This window comes from Notolepis coatsorum (genome assembly GCF_963971535.1).
Source record: "Notolepis coatsorum genome assembly, chromosome: 16".
Lineage (NCBI taxonomy): Eukaryota > Metazoa > Chordata > Actinopteri > Aulopiformes > Paralepididae > Notolepis > Notolepis coatsorum.
In genome coordinates, this window is record NC_140180.1 from 28,074,636 (window position 1) to 28,096,562 (window position 21,927).

The following is a 21,927-nucleotide window of genomic DNA, read 5'->3' on the forward strand; positions in this document are numbered from 1 at the left end:
GTGGAAATTGCCTCCTTCACCACCACTGGTGGCACCCAACCTTGGGCTACGCAGGCTCAATGGCTGCCATACACTGGCACCCGGCACACATCACACCACACAATGGCTGAACGGCTCAGGGGACAGGGATTGATATCTGCCAATTAAGGGAGAGGGATGATTAGATGGCCTTGATGTCAGATACCTGATTGGTCGGAGACGTCGGGGAACCCCCTACTCTTTGCATAGGCATCCTGGGTTCATTAACAACCAAATTCAGTCAGGACCTCGGTTTAGCGTCTCATTCGAAGGACGGTACTCTCAGCTATATGGTGTCCCTATCACCGTAACAGGGGCATTGTTACTGACAAGTCCAGAAGACGGAGTGCCCCCACTTTCTGAACACGGCCTTGACCGGGGCTCGAACCGGTGATCTTCCGATCATGGGTCCGGAGCTCTATTCATGCCGGATGCTGCTGACAGCTACAATGACTTACAAATATATTCCTAAACTGTAAAAGACGGAATTTAAAGACTTTTTGGAGTAATATACTGTACGCCTGCATTTTTTAAATTGAAATCGAGCAAGGAAGTTGCAAATAGGCTATTTTCCATCGAGGTTTACTCTTCAAAAATCCATGCACATCCATAATTAAAATAATAAAATACAAAATAATTTTTTTTTTAAATATATGAACTTTGATGATGATTTTTTCTTTTTAATGAATATTGATGTAGTACAATATACACTTTCTTGCTTGCATTCACTCCGTCCATTTCTATCTTACTTGGTCTGGAAGTACAAATCAAAACATGACCTTCAAGGCTGCGATCGTCAGAGATTCATCCAATGATTTTCAGTAGCCATGAATATTTTGTTGTTCATGCTTTTCTCAGAACGTGAAAGCATCACATTGATTTCATACTGCGTCTGTCAAGGATATTCCTTATCTTTGAGCAAGACACCTGAGGCTAGAAATGTTGCGGTAATGGTGAGACACACACACACACACACACACACACACACACACACACACACACACACACACACACACACACACACATACACACACACACACACACACACACACACACACACACACACACACACACACACACACACACACACACACACACACACACACACACACACACACACACACACACACACACACACACACACACACACACACACACACACAAAACCACATTTAACTACATATGCAAGTTATCCACATTAACCCGAGGGCAAAATGTAAACAAAACAAAATCAGAAATAGCTTACGCCTATGCCATACTATTATTCACTACCGCCTGCTAACAGCTCAATGTACTGTGAAGTAGTACAGAGGAGTAGTGTTTACAATCAAATTAGCACTACTCTGACAAATAGGCCTGCTTAGTGAAATGCGGAGAGAATGTGAAGACAGCGCGGCCCAGGTTCAGTGATGAGGCCAGGGAGTGTAATGGGATGGAAAGTAGCGTGGCGGATGTTCCCCCTGGGACTCACAAACAGCAACTGGCATTGCCTATTCTTGTCCCGTCGTTTGGAAACGACAAACTGGCATTGACCAGCCGAATAATGGGTGGGTTCTCTAGTATGACTACTAACATATTGTCTTTATACTAGTGCTGTCAATCGATTAAAATATTTTATCTGATTAATCGCATGATTGTCCATAGTTAACTCGCGATTAATCTCATTTTTTTATCTACCTTAACCCTTTCTCTGCCACGCTTATGTACATCCTTATACCATCCTCTGCCAGCTCTATTTGTCTATGGAGAAGTTCCCCTTCTTTGCAGGGCTATAACTTTTTAAATTGTATTGCTAAATTGACATTACTATGGCCCATTCAACGTCAATTATCTATCTACGGTCTAAAGTATAAATATGTTTTTATCGTTTTCTGCAGCATTCTGCAGAACATGATTTATAGCCCTAAATGCATTATATTGATGATCAAATACAGTTTGATAGCGATCGGCGCCAGATAAAAAAATTCAAATGTACGTGCTTCTAGAAGTTACTACTCATCATCTGATGTTGACCGGATGGGGGGGGGGGTCGTTTATAATTCCGTGGCCAACGTTAGATGATTCATGTAGTGTGGGTGATATGATCATCAGAGCAGTTTGTATCGAACACGGTAATAATAAACGCTGAAACTTACCCCAGTCTCCTCGGGCCGTTGGGCGATGAGCGTGGAGCAAAAAGATTGCTATTATGGGATGTTGAAATATGCGATCCATTTCCAGGTTGTATAATAGTATATACGTCCAAATCATGTTGTTTATCGAGTTATTGGCAACGGATCGCTATCCATTGTGTCGAGCTCGAGTCCCCGAATATGGATGAGCACCAGTTTCCGTTTCCGGTTTGCTGTTTGGGCGATCCGCCGATCGGCCACCAGATGGCGCTCTTGAACCGTTGGAGAGTTGAGAGGAGATCAACAGGGGATCTCAAGACTCCGCGGGTGAAATATGATTGCCATCACAGATTTTTAAAATATTGATCTCAATGACGTGTTATGGCGTCATTGGCAGATTACGCATGGCGGGGAATGACGTGTTACGGCGTCCTTGGCGATTAAAGGGTTAAACAGATCTTTTTCAAGTTCCAAGTTTTAATACTCTTATCAACATGAGAGTCAACAAAATGCTTGCTTTATGCAGCCATTTAACACAAAAGGATGACCCTCATGCATTGCAAATTTGCATCAAATTCAAAACAGAGTGATGCACAAAATAACTTAAAAGAAAATAATAATAAAAAAAATGAATAAAGTGTGCCTGAAATAGGGGAAAGAAACTGTTAGGAACTTGTTACATTCACCCAATAGGGGAAAGAAACTGTTAGGAACTTGTTACATTCACACACACAAGGGCTGAGGACTCACACCCCCGCCCCCCCCCCCCCCTCTCTCTCTCTCTCTCTCTCTCTCTCTCTCACACACACACACACACACTCTCCCAGCTCTCTTTCTCTCTTGCCCCTTCCTCATCTCTCTCACCCCCCCACCTCTCTCTCTCTCACACACACACACACACACACACACACACACACACACACACACACACACACACACACACACACACACACACACACACACACACACACACACACACACACACACACACACACACACACACACACAGACACAGACACACAGACACACCTAGTACAACAAACCTAGTATCAATGAGAGTATCAATAATACACCTGACTGAAGTCTAGTAAAATAAAAAAAATCTAAAAAGTTAATCGTGAGTTAAAAAAAATTGTGGCGTTAATAGAATCGTGCGTTAATAGCGCATTAACTTTGACAGCCTTACTTTATACCTGTATCACTGTACATTAATATTAATATAATAATATTACAACTCTGTACATACATCTGATTAGCACTACGCTCAGTAGTACTAATGTATATATCTTGTACCCGGTTTAATCACCTGTAAATTGTATATTACTATTGCACTTTACTGTTACATTTGCACTCTGGTTGGATGCCGTTGACGCACATGAATGCAGCATCACATTTAGCCTATACCCTATATGTTCAGCTAAGGCTCTGTGGCAAACATTATATTTGTTAAATTACAGTTAGTAAAAAGAAAGAGAGAAAGAAAGTAACATTTTCTTAGCCAGAATGGCAAAAGCTCCACCCTCTCTTGCTCTTTAGGCTTCACTTGTGCTGCTGAGAGAGGTCTATGGGACAGAGCCAATTATGTGGAGAGTAGTCATCAATGTTTTAAACACTGAGGGACTAGGCTGCAGGCCAGAAAAAGCTTTTATGCCTTAAATAGTCCCTCATAAAATGTTCATAAGTTGTTTATGCAACCAGGGCAAGGAAAAAGAGTTGTCACAATGATTATTTCGAGGATAACTCAAAACATGTAAGTTAACAAACATTAAAACAAAAGAAATTCACAACACACAATTACATCAACATTTAAGACACAGTCTTCACGGTCACGTAGCATAATATTAATAATAATAAGGCACATGTTTCCTTCTCGCATAAACCTTTCAGTATTTCTTGATAAATAATCAAGATCTTCCCTATTTGTCTGATCAAACAGACCTTTTCTCTGAACATGATACAGAGGACAGGGGGACCCTGATTTAAACAAGACGAAAGTCTTTTTCTGGTCTGCATCCCCTTAACAATAGTTTGTATTGAGCCGTACTGTATTGTACTGCAATCTGTTAATAATGTTTTGAATCAATCAATCAAAACAGTATGCAACTAAATTAATTAATTTGTCTATTTACATTAGCCCACATACATTACAACGCCTATCCTGTTATTCAGTGCCAACATAACGTCCAGTTTCCAAATGTAAAGGCAATAATCCAGACCTAATCAGAGATCTTCTCCTCTTGGGCAGGTTATATTTCACATCATTCTAAGTACTGAACTAGTTTTTGATCAAACTGTACAGTATGTTCTGGGTTTTAGCTCCAGGTCTCAGCAGACCATTTATCTTTAAGCTGCTGGAAAACAGCCTCCTTAATCATGTCAATATTAACTTTTTCTCTATGGATGTACAGTACAATTCTTCTAGTCTTGTTCACTGAAATAATAATGTGGATTATGTCTAAGGGCCACACATCTGCATATCCCACATAAACAGTTTCTTACACAGAAAAAGAAAGAAAGAAATACATAATAATAATACTAATAATAATAAACAATCCTATGACACAAAACAATCAACATACTGTAGTAACATCAAAAAGGTCCTACATATAGTAAGGGCTCCTTCCACCATCCGTTACAAATTAACGAGAAATAACATAAAATAATGAACCGAACATAATATAATGTAAACAAGCAGAGGAGTATTGAGGTTGTGGAAAGAAGTAATCGATCTGAATAAGTTAGAAGAGGTGCACTCCACAACTTTGCTAGCACTTTGCTATTTGGAAAACGTCATTCCAAGATGGGCCTCTGCCTGTGAACATTAGCCTAGCTTAGCACAACGAATGGAAGCGGACATGGCCGGTTAGCCTAGGCATTGTCCAACTAACACCTCTCCCGAAGGCTAACCGGCCATGTCCGCTTCCATTCATTGTGCTAAGCTAGGCTAACGTGCAGCCAGATAGCTTTCTACTGAACGCACAGAGAGGAAACTGGTATCTATCTTCTTGTCTCTCTCTGGAGAAGAGGGTACGCTAATTTCCCAAAATGTTGGCGTCATGTTGTAGTCATTATTATTTCAGTGAATGTACCATTATTATACAATACATATGTACAACGTGAGTGAGTGAGTGAGTTGAGTGAGTGAGTGAGTGAGTGAGTGAGTGAGTGAGTGAGTGAGTGAGTGAGTGAGTGAGTGAGTGAGTGAGTGAGTGAGTGAGTGAGTGAGTGAGTGCGTTAATGACATTACCGGTCATGGAGGTACTTTGCATCTAAAATATTCCTATTTTCAGCCATGACATGATGAGAAATTTGCTTAATTTTTCATAAAAATATGTAGCGACACCCAAAACTGCAAAAAAATAAATTCAATAATAATCAGCTATTTGACCATTCATCATAATCTCATCTCTCCATAAAATGTCACAAAGTATAATTTTCCTACAAATCAGTGACACCGTGAGAACAGTGTCTATAGCCTACTTGTACTCTAATTTAGCCAATATGGGTGCATGACATACTTGTTAGGAACTGAACAATGGAAGATTTAATGGCAATGGACATTCTGCTGAGAACATGACATTCCGAATATTTTCCATGACAACAGGTAGGCTAAAAATACATTTGCTGCTGCCTGCGACTGTACCGTTAGATGCTAATGCTTCCACAGGAGTGTACAAACACACAACACACATATTGAGCTTTTTCCACACTCCATAGCATCTTGTTTACTCACTCGGTGTCTGATGAGACCCCGTAAGGAGCTTAATCAAGCGGGGAGTGTCATCCGGCATGAGAAAGAGGAACGCGGCATTGTCTCGGTTTGCGACGCTTTAGCCGTTTCAGTTGTTTATTCCATTGTTGTGCGTTCCATCGTTTCGCGCTCGTGGGCCTTCTGGGGCAGCCGAGCTCCACCGGTTACATGAACTCACCGTTGTTTACCGTACTTCCGTCTCTTCCAGCCTCTGGGCTTTGAGCCGCCGTTACGGAAAACATCAGACGAGCGCCGGGCTAGCTCTAGTTCCTGGTGTACGGAGAAGAGAGAAAATGCCAAAAATAGAAGCTGGAACGGTAGCCCCCCCCCCTCCCCCGTAGTAGTTGAAAGAGAATGTATATCTGAGAGAGTCATGGTGTATCGCTTAAGCCATTGTGAGCGTTCAGGATTCCATAATGGGTCGGCTGAAAAATGGCGTTACAAAGGGAGAAAGTTGTCGCACGTTTGCACAGAGTAAAATGTCCAGGCGATTTACATGGAAATGCGTTTCGTGTTGCCTTTTGAAAAGTGCGTCGTTCTTTAGTGACTGCGGCGATGCTTTGATGGACCTGCGGTGACATTCTGGTCATGTCTGCCGTGTTCTTGTACATCTTTTATGGTTTCACGTGCCGTGCTTCACATTATGCGCGCATCAAAAGGTGGTGCCCTTCAAATGATGCACAGCGGAGTCACTTACGCTAAGACCTTGAAGTTGACTACACTGTATGAATAAACCCAATCAAACTGCATACGGGAGATTATTGCCCCATCAGTGGTTCGCGTGTGATATTTATTTCATAACACTTGCCCCCCTGTGACCTTCACATCGCGCTTCCCTCCTGATCAGCAGCGCTTATCTCATCTTTAATCCCGTTTGGTTTTATATGATATGGTGTAACTCTACCGCGTCTTGACATCGGTATTATATTTAAAACAACTGTAGTTGCACCAAAGTGCTGTACATATAAATGGCACTATTTACCACTATAATAAAGTATATTATTATTAATATATATATATAATATATATATATATATATATATCAACAAGAAAGATAAAACATTTAATTAAACAAGAAATAGAAAAATACACAACATAAAACAGGGTAGGTGTTAATCAGACTATGCAGGCTAAAAGTGTAAAAGCAAAAGCTAAAAAGCCTGGGTAAACAGGTAGGTTTTTAACCTGGATTTAAAGGCAGACAGGGACCTTATGTCGTTGGGGGGGGGGGGGGGGGGGCATTCCGCAGCTTTGGGGCAGCATGATTGTCATATTTCAGACTTCAGTCCATGCTCTCTCCCCTGGAACCAAAGCCATCAATAAGTAAATGGCCATGCAGAATAAGTCATTTGTCTTTCATGTCAGTGGATCAGCAGGCGTCTGGACGTGCATACTGATAACAAATGGTCGTGCCCTTCCCCCGACTCCACCGGTGGCCACGGGACGCCCGGCTGTGCGACACAAATTCCCATTGAATAATCATTACACTGGCGCTCCAAGGGGAATTAATAAACTGCCAAATTGATTGGCTTCAATCAGGCCACAGTGTACACACTTGTATCGTCTAAATCCTCCCTGACAGATAGAGGATAAAACATCCCCCGAGGTGTGGAGTTGCTACGGCTGCGATTAAGGCTCTTCAACAGTTAAAATTTGCTCGCTGTTTGCGACAAATGTTAGGTTGGTATATCTTGGAAAATAGTGCCTTTTAATTTACTTTTTTTACCTTGTGAGTTTATTAATTAGGGTGGTAGGACTCATGCATTGGTGATCACGATTAAGGCACTGAAACATCATATAATCAACACTGCTCAATATTTATTGGTCAATAGTGCAGCTTGGAGACCGCCATTGTTACAGGTAATTAGAGAGGGATGTAAAAGAGAAAGCGACGCATATCCCTACCATGCGTCACACAAAGTTAACCGTTGATTGTGTTCAATTATACAACGGCATGCAAATTTCTCGATTCTGATTGGCTGAAACAGTCCATTTACACGTCTTTATTGGCAACAATCCACGGTCCTGGGCTCAGGACCCGCCCACAACCGAATCACATATCACTCCGCCGGCTCACTCCGGGAGAAAACAAGATCTCGGACAACAAATGGATATGTTGATAGCGCCATAACGACTAAATATGAAGCGATTCTGTCACTGCGAATGTGTTAGTCCTTTAAACAATGTTGGATGATGTAATTGATGGGTCTTGAGTCATTCTAGAACAAAAGAAAAATCGCGATTTGATTGATTGATTAATTTGCATTTTTTTTTTCAATTTCTTTTTCGTTCTCTAGCTCTAGTCTCCACCCACCGCCACCCCCCCCCCCCCCACACACACACACACACACACACACACACACACACACACACACTCCTGTCTGCAACGCGGGGGATAGTCAGACTGAGAGAGAGCTGGGTGCTGCGCTGTTCTAAGTGAGCATGGCCTATTGAGTTGATTGATTGATTGATTGCTAATTTTATTACTGTACGCTTGGTTTCCAACTGGTTAAGTTTAGGCCCTCTACAGTAGGTTTAAAAAAAAAATAAAAAAATAGGGCAAAGAAAACGTTTTTTTCCTATAGGGCAAAGAAAACTTTTTAATTTGTTTTACCTACTTTCTATAGAAGCATCTAAGAATGAAGTTCTATGGAAAGTAGGTCTGCATTCCCTTAACAATTGTGTGTATTGAGCCGTACTGTATTGTACCCATTCTGCATCTGGTAATACAATTTTCAATCAATCATTCCAATAATACACAGTTGGATGTGTTAGTTGGTTGGATGCACTTCAAGCTGCTTCCACATGAGGCAACTTCTCTCAATCATTCCAATAATACACAGTTGGATGTGTTAGTTGGTTGGATGCACTTCCGATCTGCTTCCACATGGAGGCAAATTGTCTTTTTTGTAGTTGTGGGAACAACTTTTTCTGGCGGATGGTTTTTTCAATAAATCTTCGATTAATGTGTGTTTATTGTATAGAAATAAGGTTGGATGAATGTGGCAGTTGTATAAAAGCTTTACACCACTTGCAGTCGTGATTTGTGAACAATAAACCATGCCTAGGGGGGTCTAACGACCCTCGGCTGCGCCTTGGGCCTAACGACCACCCCTAGGCATGGTTTATTGTTCACAAACCACTCCTGCGCGTGATGTAATGCTTAAACACGCAACAATACAATTTCATCAGTCACCACCGCCGTTTCCCTCGCCACTGTGGACACTGTTTGCCTGGATTTCGATTAATCACGCTCTAACAAAGCCCTGCGCCGGAGACATTGGCGGTCAAGCCCATAATCATCGTCTCTGGAATCGCTGCCAACGACAGACTGTTGTGATCACAACTCAATCCAGCCTTAGCAGCCATTAGCTCCAATTGGGTGTGTTTTTGTTCTGCTCTGGTGGTTTCTTCTCCTCCCAGGGGGCCTATTCTGGGGGCCTCAGGAAGAGGCAGATCAGTGATGTAAGAGAGTCTGCCGTTAGAGAGTCAATACATTTGATGTGCTTCAGGGGTTACTGTAGAAGGCTGATCTGTGTCTTGTCAAGAATACTTATTGTTCATGGATGTTCACACAGAGGGCGGGCCTACACCCCCCGAGCGCCTCTACACTGAAGATACCAGTGAACTATACAAGACCCCCCGCATTTCATTGTATACTTGTATGCCGTGACAAATAAAACTCTTGACTTGAACTCAAAAGATAATATTATTTGCCTGAGGGAAAACAGAAATCTCTTCTTATAAATACTTTTTTTTAACTCAAATAATAATTGTGTGCAATAATAATCTCCTTATCCTTAAACGCCCCATCACTCGGTTTCCGTCACTTTATATATTTTGACAGTGCATTTTGCTTTGTCGCTTTCCAACAGGCTTCATGGGACATAATAATCCCGGACCATGTGAACACAAATACTGCGGCTTGGGACGTCACTGCGTGGTCAGCCATGAGAGCGGTCAGGGCGAGTGCAATTGCTTGGACCGCTGTAAACCGCACTATAAACCTGTGTGCGGCTCCGATGGCAAGCTGTACCAGAATCACTGCGAGCTCCACCGCGCCTCCTGCCTCACAGGACACAGGATTACCATCATGCACAGCGAAGAGTGCTTCTACAAAGGTAAGAACTCTCATTTTGTGATCAATAACCGAAATATCACGTTTTAAAGGTCCTCTCCATTCAGAAACGCGTTTTCTTCTATACTTAACTCCTCTTGGAGGCATGACTTTGACTATACAGATTGTTATTTGTGAGATCTAGGTTCTTCAATCTGCACATGCGTAGTTCGGGAGTAGGTGTGTAGGGGTGGGTGAAGAAATCGATACGTAGTAGTATCGCGATACTGTATCGATACAGGGACGCCAAGTATCGATATTTAATTATTCATAAAACATTTAATTACATTTAAAAAATTTGTATAAGGAAGTTGCATTGTTCATTTCAATACCTGTAATAGTACAGTAGTCCACACACACACACACACACATACACACACACGCACACACACACACACACACACACACACTCACACTCACACTCACACTCACACACACACACACACACACGCACACACACACACACACACACACACACACACACACACACACACACACACACACACACACACACACACACACACACATTCAGTGCATTCAGTTAAGTTGGAATATGACTGTAATACAAACAGTTCAGTTTGTCAGGTACATGCAACACAGATTACAGTTTACAGTGTCTGCTTGAGAAAATACCATGTTCTGCAATAAAAATGATTGAAGTGAGATGAACAGACTGTACTTTATTTTATTAGATAAAACATGTTGACAAAGTTTTACTTTGCAGTTGAAAAAAGGTAAAAAAGTAAATGTGATAAACATTTTTTTTTTTTATATTTGCAATACTCAGCGTATCGCGATATATTTAGTATCGCGATACTATCGTATCGTGACGCAAGTATTGCGATAGTATCGTATCGTGAGGTCTCTGGCGATTCCCACCCCTAGTAGTTAACATCAATCAACGATATCCTACACGTCCGCTTCTTCCTCATCCCTTTTAAAATACCCTTGCCTTTCATTATCGGAGTCGGTCAGTGGATTTATTTCAGATGTCTTAGATGATAACAGTAGTATTTCATGATCATGCATTTGTGTGTGTCCAATGTTTGTAAAATGGATATGACGATCAATGGGCCTGTTCATCATGGAATCATTTTTGATTACCTTAACGGGCAGAAGTTGAACAATTATTATTAGGCAACATATTTCTGCACGGACAATGCAAAGACCACCTTGGATGAGTCGCTAGCAGCACCTTTAACTGCCATTGGAGTTGAACGCAAGTAGCAGCAGAGTCGTAATAGAAAACCTCTCATGCATCTTTAATGTTAATAGCAGTTTTTATCATTCACATTGACTGCAGCTAAAAAGACACAATAGGCAAACAATATTAGAACATCTATCAATATAGACCAAGGCCACTGATTCTAAATAATACTATTAGATTCTATTGTGATTGTATTCCATGAGGCCTGGACACTAAACCAGTCAATGTGGAAAATGGTCAAGAGAGGCACTGGAGTTATTTCACATTTTCTCAGGAGCGTGTATTGCAAGTTGCAAGTCTGAACACAACTACTGTATCCCTCCCCATGGGCACAATTGGAATTGAGCCATTTACGGTTATGGTTAAGATAGTTTTAAGGTTATGGCTAGTTTAAGGTAACAATGTGGTTAAGGTCAGTGTTACGGTTTGGGTGAGGCTGTAGAGGAAAAAGCACTCGCCTACCATCATAGTGCCCTGGGATCGACACACGCCTAAGGGTGTCTGCGTGTGAAGAACACACGCCTAAGAGTGTCTGCGTGTGAAGAACACACGTCTAAGGGTGTCTGCGTGTGAAGAACACACATGTTGTGGGACAGGTATGAGAATGTGACGCTGAGGCATGATAGGGGGTTGCAATAACGCATGTAATTATAATGGAGGGAAACAAGCGATCGCTCATTAGCTGTTTATATTTTATGAGCAAGGGCTGTTGTCGCTTGGCGACCTCCCCCTGCACACATTTTAGTCTTCAAAGGATAATGCTAACGCACATGGAGGTATGTTTACTAGAAAACTACAATGTTATACCAAAGTGAAATGTTGTTTAATTGAAAAGAATGTCTCTTGACAGTTGTGGTACCAATATTGTGGACAACAGCAGTAGGGATTTCCTTGAGCCCTGCCAATCTTCGACTGATCGTCAAATCGTTTGTTGTTTTTTGCGGCTTTATAAATAATAATGCATACATTATTTTGAACATCAGAGCTGACACAGCTAATTAATTATCTTTCATTTCATCGTGCATCTTTACTCAAGAGGGCACATAAATCAAGCACAATAAGTCACAGCTGACTTGAATCGTTTTTGGAAGTGGTTGTTGAAACGAGATGTGCCAAAGCAGGCTGCAATACAACCAATGACATGCTGTGAGGTCAAAGGTTAAGTAGGCACCGGCTGTTATGAAAACGGCAATTTAATGATAATAAACCTTGGTGATAACAAAACCATGTTTGGCAACAATTCTCCCTTCAATACAGCTTATTCACATGTGATGATACGATACCAAGCTCTGACAACCACAGAGCATTCAGCACATATCATTCACTTACACACTTACGCACCTACAATAACAGTCACTTTATCTACCTTTATGGTCTCTGGTTTAACTCTTACACCTAAGCAATATACATATCTCAAGCCGACATAATTTCAGCCTATATCGTGATTTATTTGGAGAAGCTACGCGATTCTGTGTAAAATCAGCATTCAGCACCCCCCCCCCCCCCCCCCATAGCCCAAATGGAATGTTCCATCGTCTCATAACCATTTCCACTGCAAGGATTTGACAGTGAGCCTGTTGAAGCAAGTGGCTCCTTAAATCGACTCGTCAGATAGTTTGACTACTCTGGGTAACCTTTACACAGCAGAGTGCATTTAAGAACTCTGTCATGAGTTATGCATCCGTCAGTGAAAATACAAAGTACAACAAAAAAAAACAAGTTTTTCGTATTATAGCACTTCAAATGGCAAGTGCTTAATTTTGAACCAGAAGCAGGTGGTAGCGCTGTAACACTCATATTTCCCTGGAGAAGGTAGATTGCTCGCAAACATTGATTGTGTACATCAGTTATTCTTGGTCCCGGGGAAGAAGGCTGCTTTGCCTCTCTGAAGCTAGATATCAGCTGAGGAACGAGCTGCGACACTCAAGAACATTTGTCCCACACAGATAAGCGAGGGACCTTTTCTGAACTAGCCTATTCATGCACACCACACAGCTGCATATTCATAAGTCACTGATTAGTAGGGGTGTAATGATTCGACCTCACAATGATTCGATTACGATTCTTCAGGCAACGATTCAATGCATCATTGAATCTCTTCATTTGACCACGATTCGATTCGATACATTTTCTATCAGTTAATTCCCCAAAAAAATTTGAATACACAAATGTGGCTGGGGGAACTGATTCACTCAGCATGAATGGACTATAGGTCAATAAAAACAATACACACACATTTTTTTATTTTCTTTTTATTTAAAATAATTTTTTATTTTTTCATTTCGATTAATTTAGATTATAATCGATTATAACATATTCAAATTGATGCATCGAATCGAACACATTAGAATCGATGCATTTCGATTAATCGATGCATCGCTACTGATTAGCATAGGTTTCAAGAAACTTTCAAATTACTTTGTTTACCACGGCATGGAAATTACGTTAGAACCCACCTTGCATCTTCAGATTCAAATCTTTTCTGTAGTCTTTCCAGGAATACTTCTGTGCAGCACTATGGCAGCGATAAATCAATCAAACAATCAATCAATCAAAGTTTATGTACTGTACTGTAAATGCTGTATCACGTCCCTATGTGTTTTGTAAACATAATGGCGATTAAAGTAATCTGAATCTGAATCAATCAATTATTATAAACATTCTTCTAATTTTGTCTTGTGATATTCCTTTGAAATGGTCAATAGAGGCCTTGCATGGAATGTTTGTGTAGTTCTCTTCCTTCCAGTATGGCTGGCTGTAATCATTGGTAACTACTTTCAAAAGAAAATGCCAAATTTCTGTGTAGCGGTAGAGCAGGTAAAACATGATTAGCATGATTATTCCACCGTGACTTGCTGACAAGATCCAGTAAAGAATTTTGTTAAAGAATTTTGTTATTTCTCATCTGAAAACACATGGCAACCGTTGTCTCTTCCATTGCCATGTACAAAACAATGGTTGCTATGTTACAGTCAGCCATGCTGGAAGAAAGAGAACTGCACAAACATCCCCACATGGCTGTTTCATGAAGTTAAACTAGAGATGTGGGTTTTTACAACAAATTAGCCTGCTAAAACCATCTTGCTGCAAACACACAAACCCAGCAAATCCTTAAATAAGGGCTCAATATCGAATTACGCACCACAGAATTGCAGACACATAAATCCTCATTCTAGCAGGGCCTCGTGTGTGTGATTTTAAAATAAGTAAGTGGTATCGGCACAAGTATGCCGAGTGCTGAAAATCTGTTTCATTCCAATTAGAGAAAAAGGCGATCAGATCAATGACATATCCATATTGTCTGGTGCCCTATCAGCCTCTCTCATGTGTCTTGTCTTGTCTTGCTCAGCCTCCTTTCTGCCATCAGCTAATCAAGACCCAACCCCCCACCAATCAATGTCTATCCACAAGTCAGGGTGTGATATTTGACCAGCGTCAGACAGTCGATAAAAAAAAAAAAAGAAGAAGAAAGGCTTCACCTAGAACTTGTTTCTTCTTTCTTTCTTTATTTCATCTCACCCCGGCTCATTCCACATCGTTTAAAAAAAATGTCTAATCAAATCATTGTTATTGTGGAACACTTGGGAACTTGCCGGGCCGACTGCAGTCTTCAGCGTGTTTTAAATACAAACTGATACAAATACAGGCCTCGTTTGCTCCTGAAGCCTGTGCAAATATCCTTCTATCCACGTTCCGGTGATTAATTCACCCCATACCCCACCACGCTCCCGCCCCACGACAGGCTGAAAGGCTTTTTCTCCACATAGGAAACAAGGGAACGGTCTTCGTAGTAAATGGCGACAGATCATTTGCTCATTGCAGCAAATGCAAAAGTCACAGTGCAAATTGGGGCAAATGGATAATTGAGTAAATGTAATGGAGCTTATTGCCAACACCAGGCATAATTACGATTTGGGGTTATTAGTGTGTAAAAATGGAATGTGCCTCGATGGCATGTGTAATGTGTCGTTTAATGACTTCTTCTTCAGGTGATGGTTTCAATTTCAATTTACCATGCATTAAACTACTGTATATATATATACTGAATATCACAGTTTAATAATGGATTCCTGTCATTTTAATATCAGGTTCAACTGTCTGTGGATAGATGTGGACCATTTCTCCATTATGTCCCCTGTACACACACACAAACACACAAGAGGTCCTCAAAGGGTTACTGGTGCTGGTCAGCCTGGGCTGGTCCTGCATTGTTTTACACCTATGGGATAACTCACCTAAAACCCACTCAACCTGCAAGTTTAAATGGTTTCAATAGGAATAATGTGGGGAGCTTTGGGGTGCAGTTATAGGATTTGCTTTGTGGTAGACTGATAAATGACATCTCAAAGGCAACGGACGAGGCATAGGTGAGCAACAAATCCAGCAAGAAGTACAATTCCTCAAAAGGCCGACCACACTCGTCATGGTGCTGAAAACGTTGTCTCGGATTTACCGAATTTTGGGAGAGGAACTAAAAAAACAAAATTTCTATATTCTGTTCTGCAGTGTTTCTGCGCTGCTTAGCCATTTGGCCTGTTTGACCCACTGTACTTAACCTACTGTGTTATCTTCTATTAAGTTTGAATGATCGCAAGACACATGTCCCTTTCTCTTGTTGTAAATTACGCTGTGTTCATCCTGCTTTGGTAGATCAATTCTTCCGACAGTTTCGTACAACAATAGTAAACAAAAGCTCATGTATTTATGGCGATTTGACCGTGGTCGACTTTCGGTTAAAGCGCTGGGCGCAGTCACAATTATTTGTATATTTACCGCATATATATATATATATATATATATATATATATATATATTTCGCGGCCTCTATATACTTACTTATACACCTGCATATAACACATAGCTCAGTATGATAGCATGTACAATAATACTGTATACCTTATATATATTTATTCTCACCGCATATATACCTATCCATTCCTGTCTGTACTTAAATTAAGTCACCTACTGTCTTTATACCTGTATCACTGTACATCTGATTAGCACTACACTCAGTAGTACTAATTTGTATATTTTATACCCAGTTTAATCACCTGTACATTGTATATTACTGCACTTTACTGTTATTTGCACTTTGGATTTGGTTGGATGCCAAACTTCTTTTTGTTGTACTGTACTGTAACTGGTAATGCAAAGAAAAGAGAGAGCAAGTTTCCCACAAAATACAAAACAAAAACCACAGCGCTGCAGAAATACTCGCAGTAGAGACACTAGAATTAAAGAAGGCAAAAACAAACAATAGCGACACTAAACTGAGAAGGCTAGAAAACAAATGAAAACATAAACACAGCTAAGCTGGAAAAGGAACATAGTGCAAACGTTACCAGGCGAGTGAACGGAATACATAGGGAGCGTCACGATAAACAAGAACTCAGGAACAGACCATCGGGGAGAAACAAACACCAAGAGCAAGGCAGGTAACAGAATGACGCCACCATGTTTGGACCCAGTGAACAGAACGAGAGAGGCCTTGAGCACCCTGGCTACCCTAGCCATGAGTGATGTTCGATCCTTCTCCTTCCACTCTGTCATGGATTGGAACCCTGAGCAGGCCCCACAGCTGGACAAGTACCTAAGGACCTGGTTGGAGTGCCTATTCCCAGTTCCAGTCAGGCCTCTACTGCCAGCACAGCCTCCAGCCAAGCCTCTACCGCGGGTAAGGCCTCCACCACCAGCATCGCCTCAACTGCTAGCGTAGCTTCCACTCTTTGCCAGGTCGTTGACGTTCTGTATGCTACCATCAACCGCCGCGCTCCTGGTGAGACATCATCTTCGCTTTGTTCTCACTGGGAGACGTCGTGCCATCCGTTGCTACCATCTACCGCCGCAACTCTGGGGTGAGACGTTGTGCCAGCTACTGCCCTACTCCCTCTTCGTGCACCTCGTTCCTGGGGAGGATGCCCGTGTTCTCACTCCGTTCCCCTTGGACCCCCTGTTTGCTGTGTTGCCCATCGGCAGTGTTCTGGTGAGGCTGTACGAGACCAGACTCCGAACTTTCGTTTTCATTCATGGACTCAAGAAGATATTCCTGTGTACTTTTTGTTCTCCCTTAAAGGGGCCGTGCCGCTTTTTGTTGTAAATAAATCATGCCCTTGTTTTTGGCAAAACTCTGAATACCTGTCTGTGTCGTGCTATTGGGGTCGCTTTACAAACCTTAACAGAAATGCTTATATTCAGATCAATGCTTTTATACATGTAAACCTTATTCTTACATAATGTATGCTATTCAGTTACAGTATTACTTTACTGTCCCGCAAAATCAACACGCTGACATCCATTCAGTTTTCCCACAAGATTAGAAGGGAGCAGCAAACCACTGCATTATGTTTCATAAATCATCCATTTGAAAGTAAAACGTAGCCTGTTGAGAATCCCTTCATTTAATCTCTCTGCAAGTGCTTGAGGGTAAATCCCTCCATTTAGAAAAACGAGGAACAACAAACTAAACAGAAACCGACTTTCTGTTGCATTGTTTTATGAGATGTTTTATATGAATATAACGATATAATGTTTTGTATGGCCTACATTAAAAAAAAATAATGTGATGCCCCCCCGCCCCCCCCCCCCCCACCATGCTCACCATGGTGATCCCTAATATTATCCCACATGCCACAATGAATTCCTGGTCCTGTGATTACATTAACGTATAGGAAAAGGATACTTTTCTGCCCCTCTGTACATATTTCCCATGATGCGCAAACACAGCTCACTGTGCATGCTGACTTGTGTGCCTGTTGCCGTGGTAACACATATATAAATGGAGAACTTTGCCTGTAATGTAATCACAGCACTAGGAATTCATCGTGGCATGAGGGACGAGACACCGCTACATCACCTTGGTCAAATTGACAAGCATTTTCAACCGGCACGCTGTTTGCATTTCTCAATGTGCCGCTTTCAGACCAAATGAAAAACTAGCTTGTGTACGTTCCAATGCAGTTCTATGGTTTTAGCGACATACATTCTCGTGTGAGCAGTAGCCTGGTTGTTCACACCAGCAGTAGAGCAGTAGTCTGGTTGTTCACACCAGCAGTAGAGCAGTAGCCTGGTTGTTCACACCAGCAGTATAGCAGTAGCCTGGTTGTTCACACCAGCAGTAGAGCAGTAGCCTGGTTGTTCACACCAGCAGTAGAGCAGTAGCCTGGTTGTTCACACCAGCAGTAGAGCAGTAGCCTGGTTGTTCACACCAGCAGTAGAGCAGTAGCCTGGTTGTTCACACCAGCAGCAGAGCAGTAGCCTGGTTGTTCACACCAGCAGTAGAGCAGTAGTCTGGTTGTTCACACCAGCAGTAGCAGTAGTCTGGTTGTTCACACTAGCAGTAGAGCAGTAGCCTGGTTGTTCACACCAGCAGTAGAGCAGTAGCCTGGTTGTTCACACCAGCAGTAGAGCATGCAGTAGCCTGGTTGTTCACACCAGCAGTAGCAGTAGTCTGGTTGTTCACACCAGCAGTAGAGCAGTAGCCTGGTTGTTCACACCAGTAGTAGAGCAGTAGCCTGGTTGTTCACACCAGCAGTATAGCAGTAGCCTGGTTGTTCACACCAGCAGTAGAGCAGTAGCCTGGTTGTTCACACCAGCAGTAGAGCAGTAGCCTGGTTGTTCACACCAGCAGTAGAGCAGTAGTCTGGTTGTTCACACCAGCAGTAGAGCAGTAGCCTGTTGTTCACACCAGCAGTAGAGCAATAGCCTGGTTGTTCACACCAGCAGTAGAGCAGTAGCCTGGTTGTTCACACCAGCAGTAGAGCAGTAGCCTGGTTGTTCACACCAGCAGCAGAGCAGTAGCCTGGTTGTTCACACCAGCAGTAGAGCAGTAGTCTGGTTGTTCACACCAGCAGTAGCAGTAGTCTGGTTGTTCACACCAGCAGTAGAGCAGTAGCCTGGTTGTTCACACCAGCAGTAGAGCAGTAGCCTGGTTGTTCACACCAGCAGTAGAGCAGTAGCCTGGTTGTTCACACCAGCAGTATAGCAGTAGCCTGGTTGTTCACACCAGCAGTAGAGCAGTAGTCTGGTTGTTCACACCAGCAGTAGAGCAGTAGTCTGGTTGTTCACACCAGCAGTAGAGCAGTAGTCTGGTTGTTCACACCAGCAGTAGAGCAGTAGCCTTGTTGTTCACACCAGCAGTAGAGCAGTAGCCTGGTTGTTCACACCAGTAGTAGAGCAGTAGCCTTGTTGTTCACACCAGCAGTAGAGCAGTAGCCTGTTTGTTCACACCAGCAGTAGAGCAGTAGCCTGGTTGTTCACACCAGCAGTAGAGCAGTAGCCTGTTGTTCACACCAGCAGTAGAGCAGTAGTCTGGTTGTTCACACCAGCAGTAGAGCAGTAGCCTGGTTGTTCACACCAGCAGTAGAGCAGTAGCCTGTTGTTCACACCAGCAGTAGAGCAGTAGTCTGGTTGTTCACACCAGCAGTAGAGCAGTAGCCTGGTTGTTCACACCAGCAGTAGAGCAGTAGCCTGGTTGTTCACACCAGCAGTAGCAGTAGTCTGGTTGTTCACACCAGCAGTAGAGCAGTAGCCTGGTTGTTCACACCAGCAGTATAGCAGTAGCCTGGTTGTTCACACCAGCAGTAGAGCAGTAGCCTGGTTGTTCACACCAGCAGTAGAGCAGTAGTCTGGTTGTTCACACCAGTAGTAGAGCAGTAGCCTTGTTGTTCACACCAGCAGTAGAGCAGTAGCCTGTTGTTCACACCAGCAGTAGAGCAGTAGCCTGGTTGTTCACACCAGCAGTAGAGCAGTAGCCTGGTTGTTCACACCAGCAGTAGAGCAGTAGCCTGGTTGTTCACACCAGCAGTAGAGCAGTAGCCTGGTTGTTCACAACAGCAGCATTTCTCCCACGTGCCTGTCTGCTCCGCTGCTCTTTTATAATCACAGTCACAGGTAGAGCTGATCTTTATCATGGGTTAAAAATCAAGAGCTTGGTAACTCTGACATTTTAATTCCATGACTTTAAACCATTCTGTCTCTGTCTTGGACCACCATGACAGAGAGAAAGGGTCTCTCTCTCTCTGTTTTATCTTTCTCTATCACCTTGCGCTGTCTCCCTCCCTTCCTTTTCTCTGTCTCTCCACTTGCTCTCCCACAACCCCACCTCTCTATCTGTGTGTGTGTGTGTGTGTGTGTGTGTGTGTGTGTGTGTGTGTGTGTGTGTGTGTGTGTGTGTGTGTGTGTGTGTGTGTGTGTGCGTGTGCGTGCGTGCGCATGTGTATGTCTTTCTCTGCTTTCCCTCCTCTCCTCATGTAATTTGCGAGTTGGCAACCAACCTGCAAATAATGATAATAATAATAATAATAATAATAATAATAATAATAATAATAATAATAATAATAATAATAATAATAATAATAATAATAATAATAATAATAATAATAATAATAATAATAATAATAATAATAATAATAATAATAATAATGTTTATACTATGATTATATACTGATAATAATAATAATAATAATAATAATAATAATAATAATAATAATAATAATAATAATAATAATAATAATAATAATAATAATAATAATAATAATAATAATACTATGCATACAAATAGGCATATGAATATGATTGAAGAATAATACGAATATTAATAATAAGAATATATAATATAAATAAATCGTTTTCCATCTCCCCTTAAAATGGGGCAGGTTATTCATAAAAAAGAGGTTCCCTATATATAAAAAAAAAAGGCATCCCACACACCCTGTTTAAATATTTTAAATGCAGGAAAGCCCAGTTATTGCTTGACCCCCTTACCCCTGAAATACATGTGCCTGTTTTTCATTGTGGGTACTTTGTGGCCCACACCACATGCTCATAGCTCACAGGTCTGAAGCTGACTCATGTGCATCGTTCTGCATCACCCCCCCCCCCCGCCTCCAACTCCTATATTTTGCTCTAAACTTACCTGAACAAAGGATTATTTTGCACTCCAGGAATGAGCCAATCAAGCCAAAGAGCCAATCAATTGTTTACATTTTTATTTGGGTCCTAGAATAATCTGTTAAAAGTTATTATTCTGGAGTAAAAAAGTATTTTACTCCCTACTCCTCATTACGGACAGTTCAGTGATACACTTTCACCTGTTTAACTTTCATCTAATTCTAGTTTTTGTCACTAGGGTGCAGATATTTCACAGACTGTATTTTTTAAACCGTGAGTGACAGATAATTCCACAATAGACTTGTCATACCCAAGTACCACAGTGATTTATCTGAAAATAAAAGACACTTAAAATAGATTTTCCATTAATTTGGATAGACGTTAGACAGACAATTAGTCCCCTGGGCAAGCCTCGGTGCGCTTATTGTTTTATGCAAAGAAGGGCAGCCAGGACCGGGTTGGCCTCGGCTGGAGGAGTGGATGTGGGGCTAGACGGCCTCTGTCAGCAGGGTGTTCTTCTGGCTCTTATTTACCAGGGAGGACAGGATAAAAAATGACAGCCATGTGTTGACTGAAGATTCTCATTAGTGCTGTGGAGTGTGGATGACACACACGCGCACACACACACACACACACACACACACACACACACACACACACACACACACACACACACACACACACACACACACACACACACACACACACACACACACACACACACACACACACACACACACACACACACACACACACACACAGCAACTTAGTGAGGATCTGATCTGATTGGAAATTAAGTGGCGCACAAAAGCCACTTAACAGACAGCAGACAGCA

The 21,927-nt window shown here is 41.9% G+C and overlaps 1 protein-coding gene across 1 annotated transcript in view; it reads left to right on the top strand.

The window, feature by feature from the left end:
• fstl5 (follistatin-like 5) overlaps nt 1-21,927 on the top strand; it is a 302,534-nt gene that overhangs the window by 87,277 nt on the left and 193,330 nt on the right. Inside the window, exon 3 of the mRNA XM_084331655.1 lies at nt 9,756-10,001. Coding sequence (XP_084187781.1) covers nt 9,756-10,001 — 246 coding nt within the window. The remainder of the gene's footprint in view (nt 1-9,755; nt 10,002-21,927) is intronic.